Genomic DNA, 24,828 nt, shown 5'->3' on the forward strand with positions numbered 1-24,828 from the left:
TAAGTTTTAACCGTTTCTACCTACAATCAGTAGCATGAAGCAGCTGAAAGTTGCTGGTTAAAATATTAATCAAATGGTTGCCGTTGTTGATTAGCATGATTGTGAGATTGCATTTAATTGATTTAACCTGATAAACATTGACAGGGTACACCAATTAACAATGCAACAAAAAAGCAAGTGTGAACAGTTGAAGAGGAAAAGATGATTAAGGTTAAAAGCTAAAGGTTAAGATGAAAAATGAAGTTGAAAAGGTTGATGTTGAGGGAGAGAGAAAGGTAACCAAAGAAAGAGCAAGAATTAATTAAAAGAAAGAGCTTCTTGGTTGAGAAGAAACAGGATGATAAGAGAGAGAGAAAGATGATGATGATGATGATGATGGACTCGTAAGACTAGGTATAAACGAGGGAGTTGAATGTTGTGAAGTGAGTTAACCAAAAAATGACATAACAAACTCACTCATTCTCACCCTATCATCATAAGAAGTTACTTTTTGCTCTTTCTTTATCTTCATCTCCCTCTCTCATTGAAACTGCTCACTCAAGAGTTTTCAGTTGTTATTCAGACTCTCGAGTGGGAACTCAAATCGCGTCTCTTCAATCCAAGTAAATAACAACACATTACCAGTAAACCATTGAACCTTAGTTGTTGTTAATTTTATCAGAAAAAAAACTGAGAGTCACTTTTGTTCAACTTCAATTTTTGTGTGTTGCCAAAAAAAAGATGTTTTCACAAAATGTTCACTCCAAGTTATCCAGTTGATCCTCTTTTTTGTCTCTTATTTATTTCATCGTTAATCCTTTCTCTCATATGTAAATTAATTTGGTTTGATGACTTTTAACTTTCATTCACCAGTCATTCACATTTTACACCAAAACCAGATTCCACTTTATATTCACACAACAAAAAAGACAAACTTCCCATTCTTGATGCCAAAAAAGTTCAATTATTGTAAACATCTTCAGTGGTGACATTAAATTGCTTTTCATGTTAATGTCAATCAAGTGTTTCTTAACCATCTTTCAGTGTCTTTAATCCAATTGGAATAAACATGTTTAATTGTGCCCCAAAAATTAGTAGATTAATGTGATCACCTTTCAACAATTGTTCAATATTTAATGTTAAATAATTTTCTCTTCAAGGATTATTTGATATTCAAGTTATCTGTTACCGCACATGTTAACCCTGAAACTTTGAACAACTGAAACTTTATGGAATCACCAAAAACACCAAACAAATCTCGGTCATCCAACATATTCAATCGGGTTTACAAGTTGACCAATGAAACCAATATGTTTGCCAAACTATTGTCACCCAAATCATCCAAACTATCAAGGTAATTTTACCAAATTGAATGAATTTTATCAAACAAAATTTCCATTTTTCGGCTAAAATTGATCTCAACACTCAGGTTGATTCAAATGAACAATAATGAATTGTTTAAAATGTGTATTAACAATAATCTGGTAAAGTTGCCGTTCGTGATGTTTTATCAACAACTAAAGTATAAAAGTTGCGATCTATTAAATGAAAATTATTTTGCCATCTTTAATTGTAATTATCAGACAGCTTGGAAAGATGAAAATGAAGATGAAAGAGGATGAAGTAAAGGAAAACAAAATAACCTAAACTTACCTGTTCAATTACAGTTTTATTATTTACAACCAAACCTTAGAAGCGTGATTCAGTTTCTTGGCATCATTCAAAAGCTAAAGGTTATTGCATCAGTATATAAATACATATATGTTTACCTAGGAACCTGTTTAACTTTCATCATCATCATCATCATTTCCCTCTTTTTCCTTCTTCTAATGTAATTAAGTTAAAACTGTGATTACCTGTGACTTTTATAACTTATATTTAGCTCTCTCTCTCTCTACCTAACCCATAGTTATTTAACCAAAAAAAATACAAAAGCTTTAAAAAGCGGAGCAACACCAAGAAACACTTTCTTAAAGTGACTGACAAAAGTGGAATGATGATAATGATGATAAAGTCTCTTCTTGCTGTATCATCATTAACACCCACAAAAACAACAACAAAACATCCTTGTCCATTGAAGATGAAGTATCACCAAACTGATGATATAACAACTAAATTATCATCACTTTGGGTTCCCTCAAGTTTCATCAGGTTAAGTTACCTTAAGACACCTTTTTGTTAACCTTAAGTTACATTGAATTATTTTTCAACCGCTTTACCAAACTCATTATCTGGACCTTTTTTGAGCCCAAAATTTTCACCTAATTAGTTTCAATAGTTGATCAAATTGCTCGCTTAAATGTTGATCATCATTTTTCCAGGGTTTCATCAACCTCCCAAAGGATCATTTCAATTGAACATTTTTTTTAGACTTGAAATGCTCTCTTTTTTTGTTACCATTTTGCCTCAGCTTTCCAAATGTCTTCAACAAAAAACTTATTTAATGGGTTGAGATGTATTTAGTTGCATCCTCAGCATCCTCAGCATCCTCTGCATCATCTTCATTATCTTCATTCTCTTGTTCTCAATGAATTTTTTTCCTCTTCTCGTTGAATGTCTAATGGTGCTTCTGGAATTAAATTACCATGAGAAGGAATCATTCAGTCCAGATCTTCTCTCATGGCTTACTTGTTCAGAATCTTCTTATTTCTCTTCTTATTTTCCTCCTTCTTACATTGAGATTATTTTTCCAACTTCAAATTGTCTTTATTTTGTGTCTTCCTTAATCATCAAATTAATTGGACTCAACATTCACAATCAATTTCAACATTAAACGTTTCACCAAACTCATTGTTTCATCACTCATCATCTTACATGTCATAATCATGATCATCTTAATGCTCTTGTAAATCAACTGAAGTGTCTTTGAAGACTTTCATATTAATTATCATAAATTAATTCAACTTTTAATCAAATTCATATTTTTGTCTCAATATCATGCAATATTGAAGGAATGCTGGAAAATGACAAAATATGATTTAGTTGGTTAACTTGATTTATGAGAATGATTAACGTCTAACTTTGATTTGGTTCAATCATTTGCCTTGTCTAATTGAAAATAGTAATCTAATTTATTGCAATGAAATCAATTTTGTTACTCATTCATTTATTAGCCATAAATTATAATCAAATCAAGGTTACCTTTAATTCAATCTAAATAGCCAAAATGAAGTGAGCCAAGAAATCGCAAGATTGAAACACTTGAAATGAAATAAAACTTTGACTGATTAACATTTTGCATGAGAAGAAGCAAAAGGATGGCAAAAAAAACTGAACTCAAATGTTAATCTAATACAATATTCATGGTAAACCCGGAATTAATTGTTGATCAAATCACGACCAATAAACAAATTGTCTATTGACTTTACAATTAAACAATGAAAAAAACTGAAAAGCCAAAAGAGAAGCAAAAAAATGTTGAGAAAAAAAAGTTTCAAAAATGTTCAACTTGATTTCATCTCATCATTTCAAGTCAAACCTAATCATCAACTTAGGTTATTGCTACTGATTTATCTGAATCATTTCATCGTTACTTCAATTAAATAACCTTTCAACGTCCATCATGATTATCATGATGATAATTTGAGTAAAATATTGCATGAAAGAGAAAATGTTTTTTCACTTTCAACTGCTACTTAAAGTTGATCATCATCTTGAACATTGTTGACCATTAAAACATTTCAACATTTTCCATTCAAATTACACTTCTCCAGGTAAGGAAGAAGTGAAAAAAAAGAAGAACCAAAAATCTCAATTGAAACCTCTTCCTTTCCATCATGATAATCATTTCATGATTCAACCCAAACTTCCTCACTCCCAAGTTTCTTGTTGAATTTTCATTCTTTATGCAAAACCTCAACATTGAAATCAACTGTTATTTTCAATTGTACTTGCGGTTGAAAACAGCTAAAACCATGTAAAACCATATCATTTGTAATTCATATCAATCAACAAACACACCTAAAGTAAATAATGTTATCACTGTTTCCCTTACCTTCATATTAATCATGGCAACTAAGGTCATATCAGCAGTTTTTTTATCATGAATCCAATCATCAGTAATTGATTGATCCACTTGACAACTTGAAAAGCTCCTTGACCAGAATAAAGCAAGATGGTCAAACAGCAATTGATTTGCAACTTGAAAAGGCACCTTTGCCTTTGTTTGAAAAACTTTCCCATTGATTAACATCAAAGTAACCATCATGTTGCGTTGCTCATGCGATACGCTTTATGAGCAACGAAACAACAAAAAATGACTTATCATTGAAATTGGAGTATCATACGACGTGTTTCAATCTTCCTCATCTTCCTTCTCTTCCCTTCTCACATCCTTTCGGTCTTGTTTTCCCTTAAAATTTTCCGCTTTCTCTCTCCCTCTCTCATTCACTTCCTACTATCTTTAAAAGTCTTTCTTCTTCTCTTCATTATCTTCTTCCTCTCGCCTCTCAACAACAAACATTTTGCCTTCAATGACTCTATTGGCATGCTTCCGATTTTTACGATTTTTCAGTTGTCCTCAGATTAGCTTGATGCAGACACAAGCCAACGATCTTGCTCTATCATCTTACCTTCATTTGTCTCATCTTTTCATGATATTTCCTCTTTATAATGATACTTACTGAATCGCTTTTTTCGCCGCACACATTTCTTTGTTCATACAAAACACTTATCAACCTAATTCAAAGCTAATTGTTTCTTAATTGTTTACATTGATTGTTGGCTTTCATCAAATGTTACTTTACTCGATAAATCACCTTGTTTTCAATCATGATAAGAGATGAAAAATTGATCGGTCAAAACATACAGTAAAGCTCATAATTTGAGGCTTAAATAATTTTTGTGTTTACAACCTTGTTGTTCATCATGATCTTGGTGATGAAGGAAAAGACAATATTTCTTTTCCTTGTCTCCTTCCTCCTCTTTAACCTCCTATTCTGATCGCTTTCTCAGTTCCTGTAATGTTCATGATTAAAATCAACACCAATTTAGCTAATCTATTATTCAACTGATTCTTGTGTATCACATACAAGGCCAGAAAGTGTAAACAATTTAGTTCAATGTTAAAGCTTTCTAGTTAATCAGCAATTGTTTCTCATAATTGAAGAGTCAAACTGATTCAGGTTCAACCTGATACATTAACTAAATTGACCATCTTAACCTTGACCATTTCAAGAAATAGGACAAAAATATGGACAAAAACATTGTTATTTTTTTGGCACAGTTTTGTTAATCACTTTTCAAGTAATCAAGTCAAAATAAATAGTCCATCAACAATTTTTATTGACATTTTTTTTTCGTCAAACCAATTAATCAACATTTTCCCTTCAATTCCTTACCTTTCATTATTTTCCTCATTACTTTCATCATTCACCTAAACATGATGATGAACATGATCAGTAAATAGACATTAATGAGGATATCCTTTCATTGGATGAACCAGTTAAATCTGATGCAAAAAACAAACATTTGTTGTGGTCATCATTTGTTCACTTATAATGACTATTTCAATTTATCTGTCCAGCTAAATTGCTCATTTTAGATGCTGTTCAATGTTTCCTTGAAATGGCTAACAATTGGTTCAATTGCCAGTTGATTGATGTTTATCCTTAACTTAATCAGGCTGATTATGAACATGGTCAAGATCAAACAGTCAATCATAAATAATAATGATATTTCACTCATAATAAACATTATCAACTGTCTCATTAAAATGCATCACATTGGGATTCATTCATTCAACAAATTGAAGCAACTTCAACATTAATCCAATGTCCAATTAAATATAAAAATATACTAATTATTATTGATGATTTAAAGCCACTGAGACAAAATAATTCATTGACTTATATTTTGTGAGACTTGTTAACCTTTTTTTTTGTTTGAAGATTAATTTTCATAAATTTCATGTTAACCCATTAAAACGACTGAACACAAACAACTTGAAACCTCATTTGAGCCATTATGTTCAATTGGAATCATTAAGAATCAACTTTTTGTTCAGTTAATTAATGGCGAAACTTAGCCAATTAGTTTAGCTTATAATGATTACCAAAATTATTACGATTATTATAAATATTCAATTCGCTTCTTCACTTAACAGTTGTGGCATTTAATGATGACATGATTAATGTATTTGTATTTGATTATCATTTCAACTTTAATATCAAACCTTTTCCCAACAACTGTTGGAAACTCAAAATTAACGGCAAAAAACAATGTAAATGTAACAATTAACCTTGTTAAGCTTTCCAATTGTTTTATATCATCAATTTACGATTAATTAATTTCTACCGTTTCAACAATTGTTTAACCTGGATTGAACAATCCGTAATGATGTAAAGAATCATTAATCATGATTCAAATGGACAATCGTTGACAGACTTATTCTGATTAATCTGATCTAAACTGATTTCCATCTCAATTGTTTTACCTCTTGAAGATGATATTAAATTTGGGAAAGTTCAATTTCTGCCAATTATGTTTCAAAGCCAATGAACTTTCCTTGTTAATTAAATGACAACTGACTTTCAGGTGTTCAACTTTTCCCATATTTTGTTGCTGACTTTAATCATAATCATTAAAATCATCGATATAATGTTACATTAATTGTGACAACACTTGTCTTATCAATAGTAATTATTGCAATCAACAATTATTGATGTTAAAGATGATCAACTTATATTTAATCTTGAATACAACTTTGTTAACCTTCATAAAATCATAAATCTTAATCATTAATTAAATATTGTAAAGTGAAACCTGAAAAAAGGTTTACTAACAGATTATTGTTGATAAGATTAACATTGAATTTTGTGAAAATTGAATCACTTTTACCTTCAATGGCCACAAAATTAAGTCACCCTTAAATCATCAATATTATAATCTTTACCATCTTCATGATGATCATCTTAACCTGCCCTTGATCTCAATAGACTATCTTATTAATTAATGCCTTAAGGTAGGTTTACCTTAAAAGTCTGGGAAAAAAGATGAAAACAAAAAATGGCGTTATTTATGTGTTGCTAATCTCAATATTTTTTAAACATTTTACCTGTAAGCTTGATATTGATTGATCTTTAATTTCCGGCGACACTATTAATTAGTGTGACATGTTTTTGAACAAAGATAATGATAATCCAATTTGAAACTTCTCAATACATTAATCTTTACTCTTCCAATCACCAAACTTGTTGATGAAAATCTTGAAATACAAAATGATTTTAATATCAATAATGATTATCGCTAATCATGATCACCTTAGGGTGCAATTGGTGTTTAATTACCAAAGAGTTGTTATTCAATTGCTCAAAGGTAAAACAATCAGAAAAGTTGATAAATCTTTAATATTCATGTCTTGTATCAGACTATTTATGGAGACAGTAAAGTCTCAAGATTTAAAGCAATCTAACCCACTGACTAATTCAGAGTTCAAATACATGATCAAATTCATGATCAGATGTGAAAAGTGATCAGTATTGACTGACAATAGATTTGAAATTTATGATCAGGTTGAACGGTGCATAAGTTTCAACGTTTAAAGGATTTGATTTTCATGCTCAAGCATCGGGTTATCAAGTGAGACAAGAAATTACTGAAATCTGAAAACTTGAATTGCTTCATGACTTTTTTATGATTTTATTTTCCAATCATTTCGTGTTAAATTATGCAATTTTAACTGATGAATCGTTGAAGGCAGCTGTAGGTTTCAAGGTTCAACCAGTTAGGCTTGCTTTACTGGATAACCAGAAAGGTTGTCCAAGTGGATGAAAAGCTCAATGAAAACAGTTAATAATGATTTTGATTAATTTGACGTTGATTTGATTCCGTTAAAGTAAAGTGGTGAGAAAAGTTTAGGTTTTCAAAGTCACCCAACTTTGATACAATTAAGGGAATTGTACTATTTAGAGCAAGATATTTTCTGATGCTTTAGTTTGATTGTTTCCAGGTAAACAAGTTTAATCATCAGCTATTATCATTATCCTCTTTCTCTCTTTACCTTTCCCATTTCCGTTTGTTTGCTCATTTAATTTTCAATGCAAACTTCATGGTCACTCCAGTGTTATTCAATCAAATTGTTGATTCACATGATTAACGTTGGATTAATGTTCAACTCTATTAACTTTACTATAAGAGTCAAAACATGAAATGTTCTGTTATCATTGTTGTCCTCTTAATTCATTCTTGCCCATCATCACCATCATAACAACCAGCATCATCATGATGATAATCTTATTCATCTCCGCCTAATAATTCATGGTTAAACATTTACATCTCACTTATTGTTTTAATGTTTTTGCTGTGTGTTGCTTTCAATTGACAACCATTGGGAGGAGATTGAAATGATAATAGCATTTATAAATAATGATTATTCTGATTCAATGGCAATTGGACAAGTTCATTCATCTTGATGGTTGAAGAGCAGTGAGGAAAAATTGAAATCAACATTTACATTAATAAAAGTGTTGGCAACAATTTTGAAAACAATTTTTGACCGACAATAAATTACATTGAAAAAGTTGACATTTCCATTACAAAATGAACCAATAAATTGTAACTTTATTATCATGATCGTCCTCCAACTTTTGTCACCTAAATCATCCTAATCGTAAGCTCTTCACTTATTTATCGAGTATCAAAAGGTTCATATATTTATCCTTTTGTTAAACTTACCAAGCAAAATGAAGGAAAGTTGTTCAAAGTTGTTCAAAGCTTAAGACGGAAGAACCCAAAAAATCTCATCTTCCTAGATCTTCTTGTTTCCAGGTTCAGGTAAAGATGAGAAATACTTGATTCTCATCTTCTTTCCCATCATCCTAAGAAACAAAATAATAACCTTAACAATAGCAATTTTTATTTACTATTTTTTCATCATCATTATTACTTTCACTTTTCCTGATCAACCAATTTTTCATTGCTGCCATTTTGGGTTGTAATTTTTTTTACCCACACTTACACTTTCAACCTTAATAACACATTAATATCCTCCTTCATCTTTATAATCATCTTGATTCAATATCTCGACATCTAACACTATTAAAGGTCAATCGTAAAAATTTCAGAGAAAAAAGTAAACCATTGAAGAGTTTCATTCATCGAGAAGTGAGATTCATCTAATGACTATTAACCATTTAAGTTCAATTTAAGACCAGTTTGGGTCACTTTGGGTTTACAAATGGTTAAAGCTGTTTCATGCAAATGTTGTGATTACAATTTTAGCCGACTTTGTTTGTGTTCATTTAAACATCACTTAATCTAAACAATCATTTTAACAGCTTTTTTTCATCTTCTCTTCCTCTTGTTGCTCTAGAAATGGCCTGTCCCGTCGTAATAAACGCAAAGATGATATTGATGACCAAAGTCATAACCCAATTGAAGTTAGTAATGCCAGTAACTTATCATCCTGCTATTTACCAATTGATTCAAAGTTAACCGATGAGAGTCAAGTTATCCAAACCAATTGTCCTGTTAAGTTGGGTCAGTGTAAAAATAATCGCAACAGTAACCGTCAAGTGAAAAATAACAACAATTATAATAAAAACAACAATAACAAGAATCAGTCAAATAATGAAAATGAAAATGAAAGTCACTCTGGTCATCATTGTTCATCTTCAGTGTTAATTGGTAAACGGGAAAATGTTCATCATGAACATGAGGATGAGGTTCACCTTATTGAAGATGGCAATAGGAAAAGTGAACTTGATTCACAGAATGAAACTCATCTGGTTAATGCAAGTGAAGCAAATGGTGTTGAAGGAAATGATCAACCCAATGATTGTTGTCCAATTGACAGTCCCGATAACCTGTTAACATCAACGCTAGTCAATCAGGTATGTAACCATTTTTGCGTTTTTATTAAACTTGTCGATTCGATATTAATGATGGTAATGATAATGTTTTTGTTAAATGATTTTCACCTTTTTCTTCTTCTTCCATGAGTAGTTAGTGAAGAGTAAAATTTCAATTCAAATGTTGTTGCTTTTGATTAAGATGAGTATCTTTGATAAAGGGTCATTTGGATGTGAAATCCGTATTTTTGAGGTTCCTTGGATGAATGGAAATTGAGTTCAATCTTTTTGCTTCCCGTACATTGTTTATTGAAAGGTTCATTTGGTTTGCTGTAAGATGATCATGATAGACATTTTGAAATGGGATTAATGAGGAAATATCAGATGGAGACAGAAGATGATGAGAGGAAAATTTGAAGACAAATGAAGAGTAAAAACAAACAAATGTTGAGAAGATGATTGAGACAGAAATGTAAAGATGTCAATTTGTCCTCGCCATTATCATTACAATTGGCAGAGATATTTTTCAACTTTAAATATCTTGTGCTCTGAAACTCTAGAATTAAAATGAATCAAAACTAAATCAAGTTGAATGAACCATTAGCTTAGATGATTAAATTTGACCATCAAATGACCCGATCAAATGGTTTGATGTTACATTTGAGTTTCAATTGCACCAAATAATATCCAATGTAATGGTTGCTCTGTAATCATTGAAACATTGAATCTTATGTCAGTCAGCTTTCAATATGAAATTGATTAAACTGGTTCTATGGTGAATCTGATTTTTTAGGTTAGCATGAATTGTAAGATTCAATGATTACTTGATTGTTGGAAAATTAATTTTCAATATTGAACATTTCGGGTTCAAGACCTTTAGTCTGGTTTACTTGAAATTTGACTTTTTCTGGTTTCTTCAACCATTTCAACAAATCTTTGGTTTCCATCCAAGTACCAGTTTATGCCAAATAATAATAATCATCATAATGATAATGATTGGTTGAAAGTCATTAGTAAAGTTACAAAAAATAAAGCTCAATCCTAAAAATTGATATTTAGTTACTTATTATAATATTACATGTGAATCCCATAGGAAAATAGCTTCTCACGCCTGTTAAGGGCAAGTTAAACATTTTCATGTGGATTTAACATGATGATGAAAATAAATTATTAATTTAACGCTAATTCACACTCAACTTGAATTGATTACTCAGTTAATTATGTTGATTGAATATTACTGAAACACACACATAAATGGTTAATTCAATTTTCATGTATTCAATATTTCACCAGTAAACCAGAGACGAAAATATAAAACTCTTGCCAGAATCGTCTTATTGATATTGATATTGATTTAAATTTTGAAGAATCAAGTTTTTGAATGAAATCAAGGTAAATTGTAAACATATTGGTTGGTTATCAACGTAATCAGAGTAAAATCAGATTGAAGACAGCTGATACAATTTAAAACAGAATCAACATTTTGATACTTTCCTTGGTCAAGAAAATGAACTGATTATCAATTAATCATCATAACAATTATATTAATCTTGATTTTGAACATTGGATGAAGGAAAAGAATTGAAAATTAACAATAAATTATAATCAAGTTAGTTTATTATTTTGATCATTGGGTTTAACTTTAACCAGATTTAGTTTTCAGCTGACAACATCAGCTGACAAATAATCAATCATCAGCTTCTCAGTTTTACTTTGACTTAGGTTTTTATTTCAAATCATTTTGAAGCTGATTTAGCTTTGAAAATATCTAAATCCTAATTACAATCATAATATCCATCTAGTAATCATTATCCCAACATTGGACTCAATTTCATATCTTTCAATACAATCAATTGTTTCTGCTTTTATGCATTTATGAAAGTGTTTGTCGCTTTTTTTGTAACTTTAGTTCATCGTTTAACTCATTTTACTCTTAATCATTGACTAATTGCTTGATTGTTGACTGGAATCTACATCTGAATCCAAAATTGAGCTTAAAACGAAGCAATTTGCCTTAAAATTTACATCTTTCAGCTTTCAAATGTGATGGATTAGTTTCAATGTTCATTATTATGTGATTGTTTCATTCTGGTTCACTCAATTGTACACTAAGCAGCCCACAGGCAATTAAGTTACGTCCAACTAACCAATATAATTGATTTATTGTTGCCTATTTGAAGCATTTTACAATTTTTTTTGCCTTTTTTGCCCAAAAAATCAATGCTTTATATGCAGAATCATCCAGACTGATAAATTGTTAATATCATTTGATTCAACTGTTTCCCTGGTAACATCAGATTGAAAGTGTAAATTGGTGAATGAGTTCAACTTGAAACAATTTATCAATAATTAAAGTCGCCAACCAGTCTCAATGTTTTCACTCATCAAAGTAAAACCTGTTTCTTACAGAGCTGATGATTATTTTTTTTGCTTTAATTACTTTCAACACATAATCATTAGTAACATCAAATTGTTGAACAATCAACTTGACTATCATGATATTTTGCTCAGGATAATGTGAATTGACATGCAAACTTGAATGTAACTTAAAAACATTTTAATGTGAAGGCGTTTGTTAATATGGTCAAGGTTGAAATACATATTAAAGCCAAGTTGATAAACCATTTGACTGACCAGTAAATTGATTATTCAAGTAGTTGTTTTGTTTTTGTATGGTTAACTCCTTATTATAACGCATTTATTTTTGCTTGTTAATCATGTTTAACCTTAACTTTACATTCATACAAATCAAAGGAAAGTTAAAATGTGATCCTTAAAATCGTTAATCTTTCCTTAAAACTTCCTACGATTTTCACTTTTAATCCACAATTAATCATTGACATTGTTGAACATTTAATTTTAGTCTCTTTTTGGTTTCAATCAAACAGTTTAGCACAATTAACACCAAACTGTTAGTTGGGTCAGCAAAGATTGACAACCAAGATAAGGTTGAAATGAAAAACTGGTGAAATTGAAGGAAAAAAACATCATTAAAACTGGTTTAGAAAGTGAATTACAATTAGACTTTTTTTCACTAAAATTATGTATCAATTATTTAAATAATAGATGATTGAAGGGGCAGCATCGAAAGGTTGGTTGCTGCTGTAATACAAAGGCTAGGTCAAGTTTAGGTTAAAGCCTAACACACCTTACAGTCAAATATTGGCTGAAATTTTCAATTAACCAGAATCAGAAGATTGTAATCTAACAATCTTTGGTTGGAAAACAATTTATCACAATTTCTTGTAACAGTGATGTTTAATGAGAACAACAATCAATTTGTATCATCAATGAATTTTAAGGCATCTTCACAAGCCTTCAATATTTCCTTCGTTTCTCTAGCTTTCATCATTACAAGTTGTATCTTTATCTTGTACCATTAATAAAATTGATTGTTGTCCTGTTGTTTTTATTGCATCTTTTTAATCATTACTATTTACTATCATCAGTATGATTATCATTACCATTCCAAGTCAATCTATTATAAATATATTCACCAATGATTGGCATTAATAGTTTATTTCTAACTGATATTTTCTTTCTCTTCTTTTGCTCCGCCATTTTCTGGTTCGCCATCATTTGTCAGGTTACTTTTAAACAATACGAATCTCTATTGCCGAAAAAAGCCATGAAAAATGAAAATAATGGCCCACTTAATAATAATCAGCTTGATCACCTTCAATCTTCAAACAGTTGCAACCACAATAGCAGCAATTTGGTAAGTTGTACTTGTAATTGTGTATTATTTTGATGTTTAACAATTTTGTGATTTGAATGTACATATTAATTCATAGTCTATCACTATTAGCCATTTTTTACACACTTTATCGTCAGAATTTTGATGATATTGGAAAGTGTTCATGTTTCAAGTGAACAGCTCTTGAAACCACCAATCATTCACAATTACGGGTTGACCAGTTAAGGTTAGTTTTCGTAGCTTGCCATTTGTTATAAAATCTGTCCAACATTTACAATTCCGTGATAAATTCAATCGGTAGTCAGGTTTTAATGCTGTCATTTTGAAATGGTCGACCTCCAATAGCATCCAGTTTTTAGGGTGATAAATGTTTAGAGATAAAACGGAGAACAATGGTTGACAGAATTGAACAATTTTCAGCCAAATGGGTCTTTGAAACAATAAAAATCAAGCTTTGCTTCTTGTTTTTTGTCCAACCACATTACTAGCATCATTTAACTTGATGATGATCGGACATCAGTTCCTAAAGGTAAATAACATGGCTTTGACCGAAAGGATGGAAATGTTGTTGATCTTTTCGTTAACCGCTTAATTAAATCCTTTTTCACAGCTTTTTGTTTCATCATCTCAAATGTAATTTAAGGCAATTGTATTAGGTTTTATGTTAGCAGCCAACTTCCATTTGTATTGAATGAACCTAAGTAAACATAAAAGAACAAAAAAACTGTATTAGGTTTAAATTGATTGAGTATCAATGAAGCTTAATGTTAAATTATTGAATTGATATGGACAAGTTGAATGACTTTTCAATCCATTGACTTGAATCACTTTATGGTTTATCCTTTGTGATAATAATCATGATTCTTTCTTCTCGATGATTACATCCGTTTTTCTGTAAATTCAACGATCAAAAAATGCTTTCAAGATGATAATGTATCTCCATTTCAAGATAAAAATGAAACATTTAATGCACCAGAAAAATTTGAATATAAAAAAAACAGAAACATAGGCAGACTGATAAAGACAATCAAGTTTATCTACTGTCAACTTTTAAATGATTGATTTAGATTGATCTTTCTGATCAATATAACGTTGTTTGCCTTCGAGAGAAAGTTCAAAATATGATGATGATAATAAGTGGTGAAAAGGACTCAAATTTTAATACTCAACAAAAATAATGATCCAATGATTCCTTATACCATGAAGAGATAGACTGGATAAAAAAGGATATTAACTGGTCCATATTTCCGTACACTTAAGTTAAATAACATTGATTGTTTCCAAGCATTTTAGTGGTCACGAGAAGTGGAATTAAATAAAAGATGAGTTCCGAATCCAGAATGTGAATATTGGTAAAAATATAAAAACCAGATTAATTTCGTTCAAGTAGAGATCTCTTCTTTGTCAGCCATGTTTAAAAAACTTGATATAATCCACTGCCAGCTTGAACTGCAACACGAAACAAGACACACAGTTGAAGGTAAATTACGTAAAATTGTTTACTGATGAATCTATCTCATTTCGTGGTCATTATTGTTCACAAGATGAAATATGATCATGTTTACTTGATTCTCCTTTTACCAGTTTCTTTGGTTGCTAACAAATAGCTGATAGAAATAAAAAAAGTAACTAGAATCTTCTTTATTCCCGCTTTAAGTTGACTTGATTATTCATCCAAACTGTTTACTCATAGTTTACTGCAAGGGTTAGTCAAGTGACTAAATCTTATTGGTTAAACCGATTCTTCTTTGTTTCCAATGGCTATTCTATTCTTTATTTCATTTTATTTTTTCTGTTATCAACTTGCAAATGGTTGCTAACTTTATTATAATCATCAGTTCAACTTGTTTGCTGTGTATATTTTGTTGAACATCAAAATCAACACTTCTTGATATATTAGGTTGTCCCGATCAAAGCGGGAGCGACTAAAATTGGAATATTTTCTGATCTAGATCGTGATCATTTATAATTTTGAGTTTATTCGAAAGGTAATTTTGTCCACTTTAAGATAACATAATTTAAAACTCTCTAGGTCAGTGCCGATTAAATAGAAAATTCATAATTCATTAAAGAGGAAAATTTGAATAGGGAAAATTAACATGGGAAAATTGAAAAAAATGAAAATTTTTCACGAAATCGAAGGGTACTCATGACTTCAAAATCATTTGCCGCCTGTTTTGGTGCAAATTGTGGACTTTTGATATTGATAAATTTATATTTGGACTTTATGCACACCGAAAAATCTGAATTTCGGCCTCAGAACACATGTTTAAAAAAAATAATACAGAATAAAAAGGCCACTTTTTCGATTTGACCTTTTCGCTCTTATTCACGTTTCTCTAACAATTCGAATTTTATTTGAAAAAAATGAATTGAATTTTCGGTGTCTGAGTAAATGGCCTTTTGAATGAGCTAAAGCATATGATTATGTACCATATATGTCGAAAGATATTTCACTTTTAGTGTCTCCCGCTTTGATCGGGACACCGTAATAATATTACGCCAAAAACCAGATTATGTTTACTCAAGTTTCGGATTGTTCATCATAATGATTTGGCAACTGAGTCAATCTTTCAATATGCTTTGTCTTTGGTTAGTAAACTGGTGATGATAAAATTATTATATTTAGACACTAAACTACCATTGTAATCATCTAACCAGCCGATCGCCTTAACTCAATCCAACATTTTGTTTCTAGTGATTCAAGGGTTTAAAATGGACATTCAGTGTTTTCATCTCACATCGGATTGTTGACTTGATTTTGCATTTTTTGCTTGCTAACAAATTAGACTCACATTGGATTGTTATCTCAAACCTAAAACTGGCAAACAAACAGTTATATTGTTGGTTGATTACCCACTCAAGGTTACCCGATAGATTCATTCATTTATTATCTGGTAGACTGGTGAGATTGATAAAACCTTACATATGGTTTAATCACTGAACAGAGATCATTTACCTTAGTTTGATTGTACACGAAAGGAAAAGTGATTTCCTTTTATAGATTATAATAATCAATGGAACAATTAGATTTTCCAGTCTTTCTTTTTATATATTCAATCTCTAGTTGTGATTAAAAGTTGAACTAATCACTGATCCAGTAAAGCTGTGAGTTTCCTTAGGCAACCTTGAAGCCTTTGGTTTATTCATAGTTACCATTGTGATTATCATAGCCATTGCTTGAATACATAAGAAGCATATGGTTATTTGTTAACAGCTTTGCTCATTGATTCCTGGCCGTTTTAATTGTTACATCCTTGATTATCTTTATTGTTTCTCTTGTGATTAATGTGGTTATTTATATACTCTGTGGATCGTGTAACCCAGGTGATTACATTAAACATTTAGGACATCATCATGATCATCATCATCCTCATTACATTGGATACATCTATGTTGATGGATTGACCATTGTCATCAAAAACGTTCCTTCCAATTTAGTGAATCCATTCTCTTGTTTTTTTCACTTTTCGTTAACAAAACGTGATTTCATTACATTTAAAAAGTGAAAACAATTTCTTCTCTATTGTTAGATTGTGTGTGAAAAGTGATTCTGATTTACCTGTCCTTGATTTGAGGAGCAAAATCCAAAATTTTGAACTGTATCATTGTTTTTAACAAACATTTTCATGTTAACGAAGACTTTTCCATGGCATGCAAGTTGAAATATATTGATTGTTTTCTGCCGTCATTTTAAGTAACATTGACCCAATGTGAGTAAAAAAAGTGGTTAGTAGCAATTCTCATGTTAAATATCAATGATTTATTGACCATTACTGTTAAATATATACAAGTTTCTTACATTAATTTTCAGGAAATTGTTATTTGAATTGTATATCTTTACGTTCAACTTTTTCCCTCAAACCTATTAGTTTTGTTTAGTCTCAAGTTACTCTTGCAAGATGTTGATGATGGAAAAGTGAAAATAAATAAAACAATCAAATTGACTGAGGAAAAAATATGATTTTGTTACTCATGATCATGATGACTTTAAATATTGTTTGTTGAATCTGTTATTTTTGTAATTGTTTTCCCGATTGTTATCATTGGATCAAATTGACCTGCCTTCAGATGGAACATCAATGATGATGATCAAAAGGAGAATGAATTTATCATGAGAAACCTTGAGTTTTTCTGTGATCATGATAATGATAAGTCGATCAATAATCAATCAGTTTTTCTCAACCTTATTACAATATTTTCCTTTCTTCTCAAAATGGACAAAGTTATCATTGATTGATAGACAATTTTGATTGATTTAATTCAAACAGATTTTATCATCTGTTTTTTATTCGGTACCAAACAAGAAATGATAACAGTTCAGTTGAGATGAAAAATATCAATAGTTGAACAGTCATGCAAAAAAATGGGAATAAAATGTTATTTTGAAACAAATAAAAAATGGTGAGATAATGCTGAGTTTTTTCAAACTCAGATTCTGCTGCTACAATTTGCGTCACTTTAACAATTTATTTTGCAATTTAGCTTTTCATGTAAAAAGGTTTACTCTCACGTAATTTTTCCTTGTGAATTTATCGTTAAATCTGACAGGAAAGAAAACTCTGGATATAAACAGAATTGGCAGTCACATCATCATCATCTTTTTTTGCAAAATCATAGCAATGAACATAATAGTAATCATTATGATGAAAATAAGCTAACAATTGTACGCTGTTGATGAAAATAATTTTTCCCTAATATTTCTTTATTACCATCAAATTGCCATTTATTTTAGGTGCTCTTTTCAATCAGACTTTTTATAGTCATGGGTCTGAGAAATTCAAAGAAAATCTTGTATCTCAAGTCTAAATGTTTAAATGCTAACGTAAGTTTACCTCGAGGACATTGCTCATAATTTATTGTACTTCTTTCACTTCGTTTCAAGTAGTAAATTCACAATTTTGTTCATTTCCCTGTTGAGTAATTAGTCTTTTTAAATGATTCCAGGATAACTCGAGATGTTTCGCCTTCTTCATTATAAAAGCATGATTTCTGATGGAATTGAAGATAATATCTGTAACTGATTAAGTGTGAATTGATTCCTTTGATTTCCATCCAAGGATAAAACTTGTCATTTTCATCAATTGATATCATTTTTTCACTAATCATTCAACCTTTTTCTCTCTCGTTTTGATCGTTTGATGATGAAGCAAAAAAAGTTGTTTTGATGGTTTTCTTCCTCATTTTTCTCCACGTTTCTTCATCGATTTTTCAATGATGTTGACTTTCAGGGTTATCAGGGTAAAATGGCTTTAGCTGTTTACTCCATTGAAAAACGCTACTAATCAGAACACGAATTGCTAGAATGGGATAAAAGAAAAAGTATTATTAGCAAAAAATGATAGATTTTTTTGAATAACGTGAAATAGTCAGCTATGAAACTTGAATGACGGAAAGATAATTTGTTAGATTGAAATGAAATGAGTTTGCTAAGGACAACTCATTTGTTACTACAACACAGAATAATGATGATGGTGATGATGATGATATTAATAATAATAATGCTGTAATAACAATTGCATGATTATTAAATGTATTACTATCATTGTATTTTGTCTCTCTTATATCATGTTTTTTTTTCTCTTGGCTCTGTTCATCATTAAGAAATGAAAATCAGGATATAAGAAACTAAATTGAATTGATAAGAGTCAGATATCGTCAGATGTTAACGCACTGAAGAGGAAGGAAAATGAACGATAATTATGAGAATTTGAAAAGAAGATTTGCCCAGAATTGTCAAAATCTTGACGGATATCTAAAGTCAAAGTTGGATCAAGAGTCAATCAGTTTCTGGTTACTAAAATGTACTGTTGAAGTTAAAAACATCTCTTTTGGTGGGCAAAAGATTTTTGTTAAGGGTCACTCGTGTGTCTCTCTGCTTTTGTGGGACCTTGACGGGCTTGGTTGTTGTTAATGGGAAATCCATTGAATGCACTTCTTCTTGTTTCCTTCTTTTCACCATTACTTAATCTGCAACAAAATTAACTTACAAAGCTTAAGTGTTCATACACGATTAGGTTATTTGTTTGCAAGCTTTGGTCTTTTTTGGCCAGATTCAATTGTCGATTGTATTGATTGAATGGTTTTTTCTTTCCTTTTATCATTTGTAAAAGCTCGTGTAACTCAATAGACTCATGACAACAGGAACAATAACTGTTTAGTTAAATAATCGTACGGCATGGTTGAAGAATCAGCTCAAAGGATTATCACTTAAATTAACCAAAAAGAACAGCTTTATCTTTTTTCATGTGATCCTGTAAAAAGATTTCACCATAATTCTTGGGTAGCTTTTACTGCTCATAAAAAAAACTTCAGGCAACCAAATGAGCTTATCACAGTCAGCTTACTTCATGGTTTTTGGTCATGTTCATTTCTGTTTCCTGTTTAGGTCTTGACTTATCACTATTTTGCTTTATGGTTTCAAGTTAATAATTGTATTGTAGCTGTTTATTATGAAAACAGTGGACAACAGCCGACAGACTTGAACACAAGGTTGTCATCCTCTTTTACATCTCCTTTTTCATGTGTATAACTTGAGTGTGTGTGAACTGATGAAAAGGACTATCAAAACATCAAATCAAGTTTGTCCCAACGTCACGTTAGCACGCAATTATTGACCTTGTGAAGATTCAGATGTGAATTAAGGTCGTGATAGGATTCTTCTTTCTCAGTGTTTTGGAATTGAGTTCCTTACTTCATCTTAATCAATTCTCTTTTCCATCTCTCTCTCCTAATTGTTCATTGATTCAACATTCTGATTGCTAGTTTCTTGTTATCCAATTACCGAGACGTTATCAGATCTTATTTTCTTTCTTCCTTTCTGCTCACTTGGTCATTTAATTGCCAACTTTATTAGTCTGTTAGGAACATGATGGAAACAATAAATCACTGGACAATGTTATTTCTCATTTGAACGTATTCTGCTTTATAATGTTATTCCCACCTTACATAACAATAGTAACCTGTATGGAGAGAAAAGAGGAAGAGTAAATTATTAAGTTTGAGATTAACGATGCATCAAAAAAGCGAGTGAAAATTGAAATATAAAATTTAGTTATTTATGGTAGAATCAACAAATAGAAATTCAAAAAATAAAACTTGATGGAAGTTAATTTCATCTCTAGGATAGAGAAAGACAGAGACAGAGAGCAAGTGAATTCAATTTAAAATGGGTCAACTTAATCAGTCACATAAAGCTTATTCAATTGGCCTCAAAGTTTGCCTCAATAGATTGACCATGAAAACAAAATGGTTCAATAAAAACAGTTGAAAAAGAATGTGAATTATTACCATTGATCACCACGAGAGTTTAAATTAAGTCGTCATTCTGTTTTATCACGTTGCCATCGTTAATGGTCAAGAAGAGAGTCACATTTACACTGGTCATTTTGAAATTTGGGGAAGAAAATTAATGGTCATTTTAGTGGTTCAATGATGAAAAATATCAGCAAAAAAAGATAAAATAAAGGTGGATTTGATATGATTTACAACTTACATGGTTATTTTTTTCAAAGATCTGTATGATCCATATGATCTATGAACCATAACGGTGAAGCCCATTTTTGCCAATAAAATTCAAATCCATACAACCATGATAAATCCATGAACTGTAGATCATAAATCACAAATATTGATGTTGAAAAACTTGATGAGAAAAAAAGGAAAAACCAAGCTAAAAAATTCAATAAGATAAACTGAATAAATTAGTTAACGATTATTTAAAAAAACAAAGAAGAGTTTCATAGCTTTTCCGTTGCGAGTCTCTTCTTGCTTACTCAACTTTCTTTAATCCTTTGTTAAGGAGGGAAAAGATAAAGAGAGACAAAAGATTTTGATGATAAACTATGATTAATATTTTGCTGTTAACTGTTGGAAGCACGTTTAATTGCTGTAAAGACACCAACGCCTAAAATATCTTATGATCACAAGTTCACATTTTAAATTGACCGTTAAAAGTGTCCTTTTTACGTCTTGATACAAAAGAAATACATTTCTCTTTGTCTTTTAGTCCTGTTTGTTTACAATTTAATTCCCGGTCCTATTGAAAATTTGAATCCTGTGAAAAAACGTTTACTTCAACATTTCATTGCTGCTAAAAACAAAACCATGTACATTTCAATCACAAACAGTTAACACTTTCAAAATTTGTCTTTTGAATTCAATCTTGATTAACTTGACGTTCTTTTTCTCAACAGAAATCACAAAACGACCATATGAACTTGGAGACATCTTTAGACAATAGGATTCACTCTTTTGATCATCATGAAACCTCTACTGGTGATTTTAATGATCCATTGAGTATTCTTCTTTTAGAAAGGATTCGGTTACTGGAAGAAGAAAATTCAAACTTAATTGCTGAAAGTGAACAACAACGTATTCAATATGAAAAATGTCTCGATGATGTTGCTGCCAGTGTTGTTAATGCATTGTTATCACAAAAGGTAAGCACAACGTTTTTTCATTTCTTAATTATGCTGGTTGAGTTACCTATTATATTGGAAAAACCTTTTTGTTTGATATTTTTATAAGACTAGACTTGTGTTTGCTAAAGAAAACAATTGAAAATTAATCATATTGCAATAAAGATTAGTTAGTTTCAACAATGAAAGCAACTCTTTGTGTATTTCAATGATTAATCTGCCTGATTGGATAAATTTTCACCCTTTGTATAACCTATTTAAAATTTGAATGATTCTCTAACAGTTTGACGCTAATTGTGTCTTATTACGTTTTTAGCAGATCGCAAGGCTTAATTTGGTGAATTGAAGCCACCAAATTTTTCTAATCAAACCATTAAATTTTAATAACAAGGATTAATCCTTTTATTCAGCTGCTTTTTTTGTGTTTGTCGAAACAATTGCTACATTTTTTTTATCTTTTTTTTATTTACAGAATCTTCGTCAAGAATGTGTTCAATTGCGACGACGTGTGCGAGAATTGGAGCAACAGAATCAATTGATAACCCTTGTCCTAGAAGAGCAATTAGTGACTTCAAGCAATAAAAGTAAATCGGATGCAACATTGATAAATAATTTCAACAATAATCACTTGATTAATATCAAAAACAAAGATACATTAAACAATGTTAAGACATGTTCAAAAGATTCATCGATTGTTAACAATCATCAAATATATTTAACAACAAACGGATCATCGTTTTTGCCACTTTCATCATTAGGCGTTGGAAAGCTTAGTTCTGATAAATTGGATGACAATGGAATAACAAATGGTGATGATGATTCTAATAGACCTGCCAGAAATGATAATTTAAATTATACTGATAGTCAAACAAACGCAATCATCAACAGTGAATATATTTCACCATGTTCATATCTTTCATCAACTTCCTCCTCCAACTCACTTCCAACATCATCCTCTTCCGGACTCTCTGAAATGGCTCGACAATTTGAGCAAGCCTTATCCTCCTTGTTAACTGATTCAACTTCACCCAAAGAAATGGCATATCAACCAACAAAGGCACTATCATCATCATCGTCATCCTCAACCTCTTCACCATCTTCCTCGTCAAACAAATTACCCAAAGATTCTACTGTATTGTATTCCAATGAGGCCAACTTTTCAATAAATACCGCAAATGAAGTTCAATCAATAACATTTGTGAAACCAGTTAACACCAGAGAAACCATTAAAACTCGGAAATCATCGGTTGAGCAAATCAAGATGAAAATGGACCAAGAAGCTGGCTTAAAAGGAAAGGAGAAATACGTTCTTGTTAACGATGAAGCCGGTTATTGTTGGCGAACCTCATCTGATCGAAATGAAGTTGATAAAGAAATTGATGATGTTGATGGTGTCTCAGGGCCTATTAACTGTTCAAACGGGTCATCAACCGGATTGAGACAATTAACCAGACCATCAAGAGAAAGTTTTTTAACCTCCCTCAAAATGGAAAAAGATTCATCTCTTTATCCAACCTCAAGGTAATTATTTTCTTTCTCTTTCATCTTGATCATATTTTATGATGAAAAATCGCCTCGTGCCTCTTTCTTCTTCTTTTTAGACGATAACTCTTTCGCTAATATCTTCAAGTCATTGTTGATTAATCACACTTCGTTTAGTTGATAACGTTGATGATGACTTCTTCCTAAATTAGACTCTAATTGTGCATTCGTAGGCGAGACTCAAGTCTCGACAATTTATTTTCATTTTTGATTGTGATGATAATTTACCTTCTGGGCTGGGTCCATCTTACTGTTTTATTTTGATTGTTATTATTATTATTATATCATCATCCACAATCAAGGTCATTAATCAAGTGTTTGTTTCAAACGTTTCAAGCTATATTTTTGAATTTATTTCAATCAACTCTAAAGGATTGGCCTTTTATAATTATAATTTAGTGTCTCTATTTGTAATCAAAGTATATTCATTTATTCAATCATCTTTCAATTTGTATCATTATTAGTTTGTTGATTACTTGATCAGTTATGCTGTTGGGTGCAAAAATTTTGTCTCCAATCTTATGGTTACAATAGCCTCTAGTTTGTTGAACGCATCCATTATTATAATTGTATTTAATTTTGCAAAGGGTTAAAAAGGGTTTAACCATTCATTTATAATAATATCATCATCAACCATTATCATTGTTACCATCAAAATAATCATGATTATTCAAATATTGTTTTTCCTCATCATCTTGTCGTTTCATGTATAAATCCCAAATTGATAGGTAAAAGTTCAACCATGTTTTGGTAGTAATTAACTTGTTAATTGAAATTATCTTCTGGCTTAAAAACATTTACATTTTGATGAAGCCAGCAACAGAAAACCCATTGACTAACAACAACAAACTAATTATGATTACAAATTGGTTGCAAATTAGTCCACCTCTAACCAACCTCCATAAGCTTTTCTAAATGTTAAGTGTAAATTAACCCTTTACTGTAAATAGTTATTCACACATTTTTTTACCTCTCATATTAATTGTTTTGCTAGAGTTAATTGATGAATTTATGGTCAATTGATTAGTTACCCATTTCTGAATTGCCGTAAGCTTTTTTTAACACACTTTCACCTTTAATTATTTATACAAAAACAGTTCACTAATCAACCTTAATTATCAACACAATGGGCTAACCCTATTTTAGCAACAATCAATTACAACCTGGGTTTTAGGGTTAAAAAAACATGTCAATATAACTGTAACTTTGATTCTGTAGATTCTGAGATTTATTAATTTTCATGTTTTTTATTGTGAGAAAAAAATGTGGAACGGAAATTTAGATAATTTTCAAAGTGACTTCTAATGCGCCTTAATTTGGGTTTACATTGATTGTTGAATTGTTGGAAATTGTTTTGTTGATTGAATTCATAACAATCAATCAATCATAAACAACTTACAGG

At 30.7% G+C, this 24,828-nt stretch overlaps 1 protein-coding gene and 2 long non-coding RNA genes across 11 annotated transcripts in view; 1 reads left to right on the forward strand and 2 right to left on the reverse strand.

Moving 5' to 3' along the window:
- Positions 1-24,828, forward strand: part of LOC107361756 (uncharacterized) — a 49,444-nt gene that overhangs the window by 17,562 nt on the left and 7,054 nt on the right. Inside the window, exons 3-7 of one of the 7 annotated variants that reach the window (XM_025160788.2) lie at positions 1,140-1,333; positions 9,290-9,809; positions 13,354-13,485; positions 21,660-21,905; positions 22,357-23,405. In XM_025160788.2, the coding sequence (XP_025016556.1) occupies positions 1,209-1,333; positions 9,290-9,809; positions 13,354-13,485; positions 21,660-21,905; positions 22,357-23,405 (2,072 nt within the window). In that variant the 5' untranslated portion in view covers positions 1,140-1,208. Of the gene's footprint in view, positions 1-1,139; positions 1,334-9,289; positions 9,810-13,353; positions 13,486-16,530; positions 17,194-21,659; positions 21,906-22,356; positions 23,406-24,828 lie in introns of those variants that run through there. The other 6 variants (XM_015928643.3, XM_015928644.3, XM_089266369.1 and 3 more) reach the window with 6 other exon arrangements.
- LOC149094930 (uncharacterized) lies at positions 12,604-15,755 on the reverse strand. The gene is made up of 2 exons (XR_016197980.1): positions 14,635-15,755; positions 12,604-14,161 (listed from the first exon to the last, which is right to left on the reverse strand). It is a non-coding gene; the product is annotated as an uncharacterized LOC149094930 (long non-coding RNA).
- Positions 17,204-21,146, reverse strand: LOC107361758 (uncharacterized). 3 transcript variants are annotated; one of them, XR_016197986.1, is made up of 4 exons: positions 20,960-21,146; positions 20,755-20,843; positions 19,812-20,426; positions 17,204-19,718 (listed from the first exon to the last, which is right to left on the reverse strand). It is a non-coding gene; the product is annotated as an uncharacterized LOC107361758 (long non-coding RNA). The 3 variants fall into 3 exon arrangements; XR_003082192.2 differs by having other exon boundaries at positions 17,204-18,764; positions 19,455-20,426; XR_001568561.3 differs by having other exon boundaries at positions 17,204-20,426.

This window comes from Tetranychus urticae, chromosome 1, assembly GCF_039701765.1.
Source record: "Tetranychus urticae isolate SD_2017Ah chromosome 1, NJAU_TeUrti_SD_1.0, whole genome shotgun sequence".
Classification (NCBI taxonomy): domain Eukaryota; kingdom Metazoa; phylum Arthropoda; class Arachnida; order Trombidiformes; family Tetranychidae; genus Tetranychus; species Tetranychus urticae.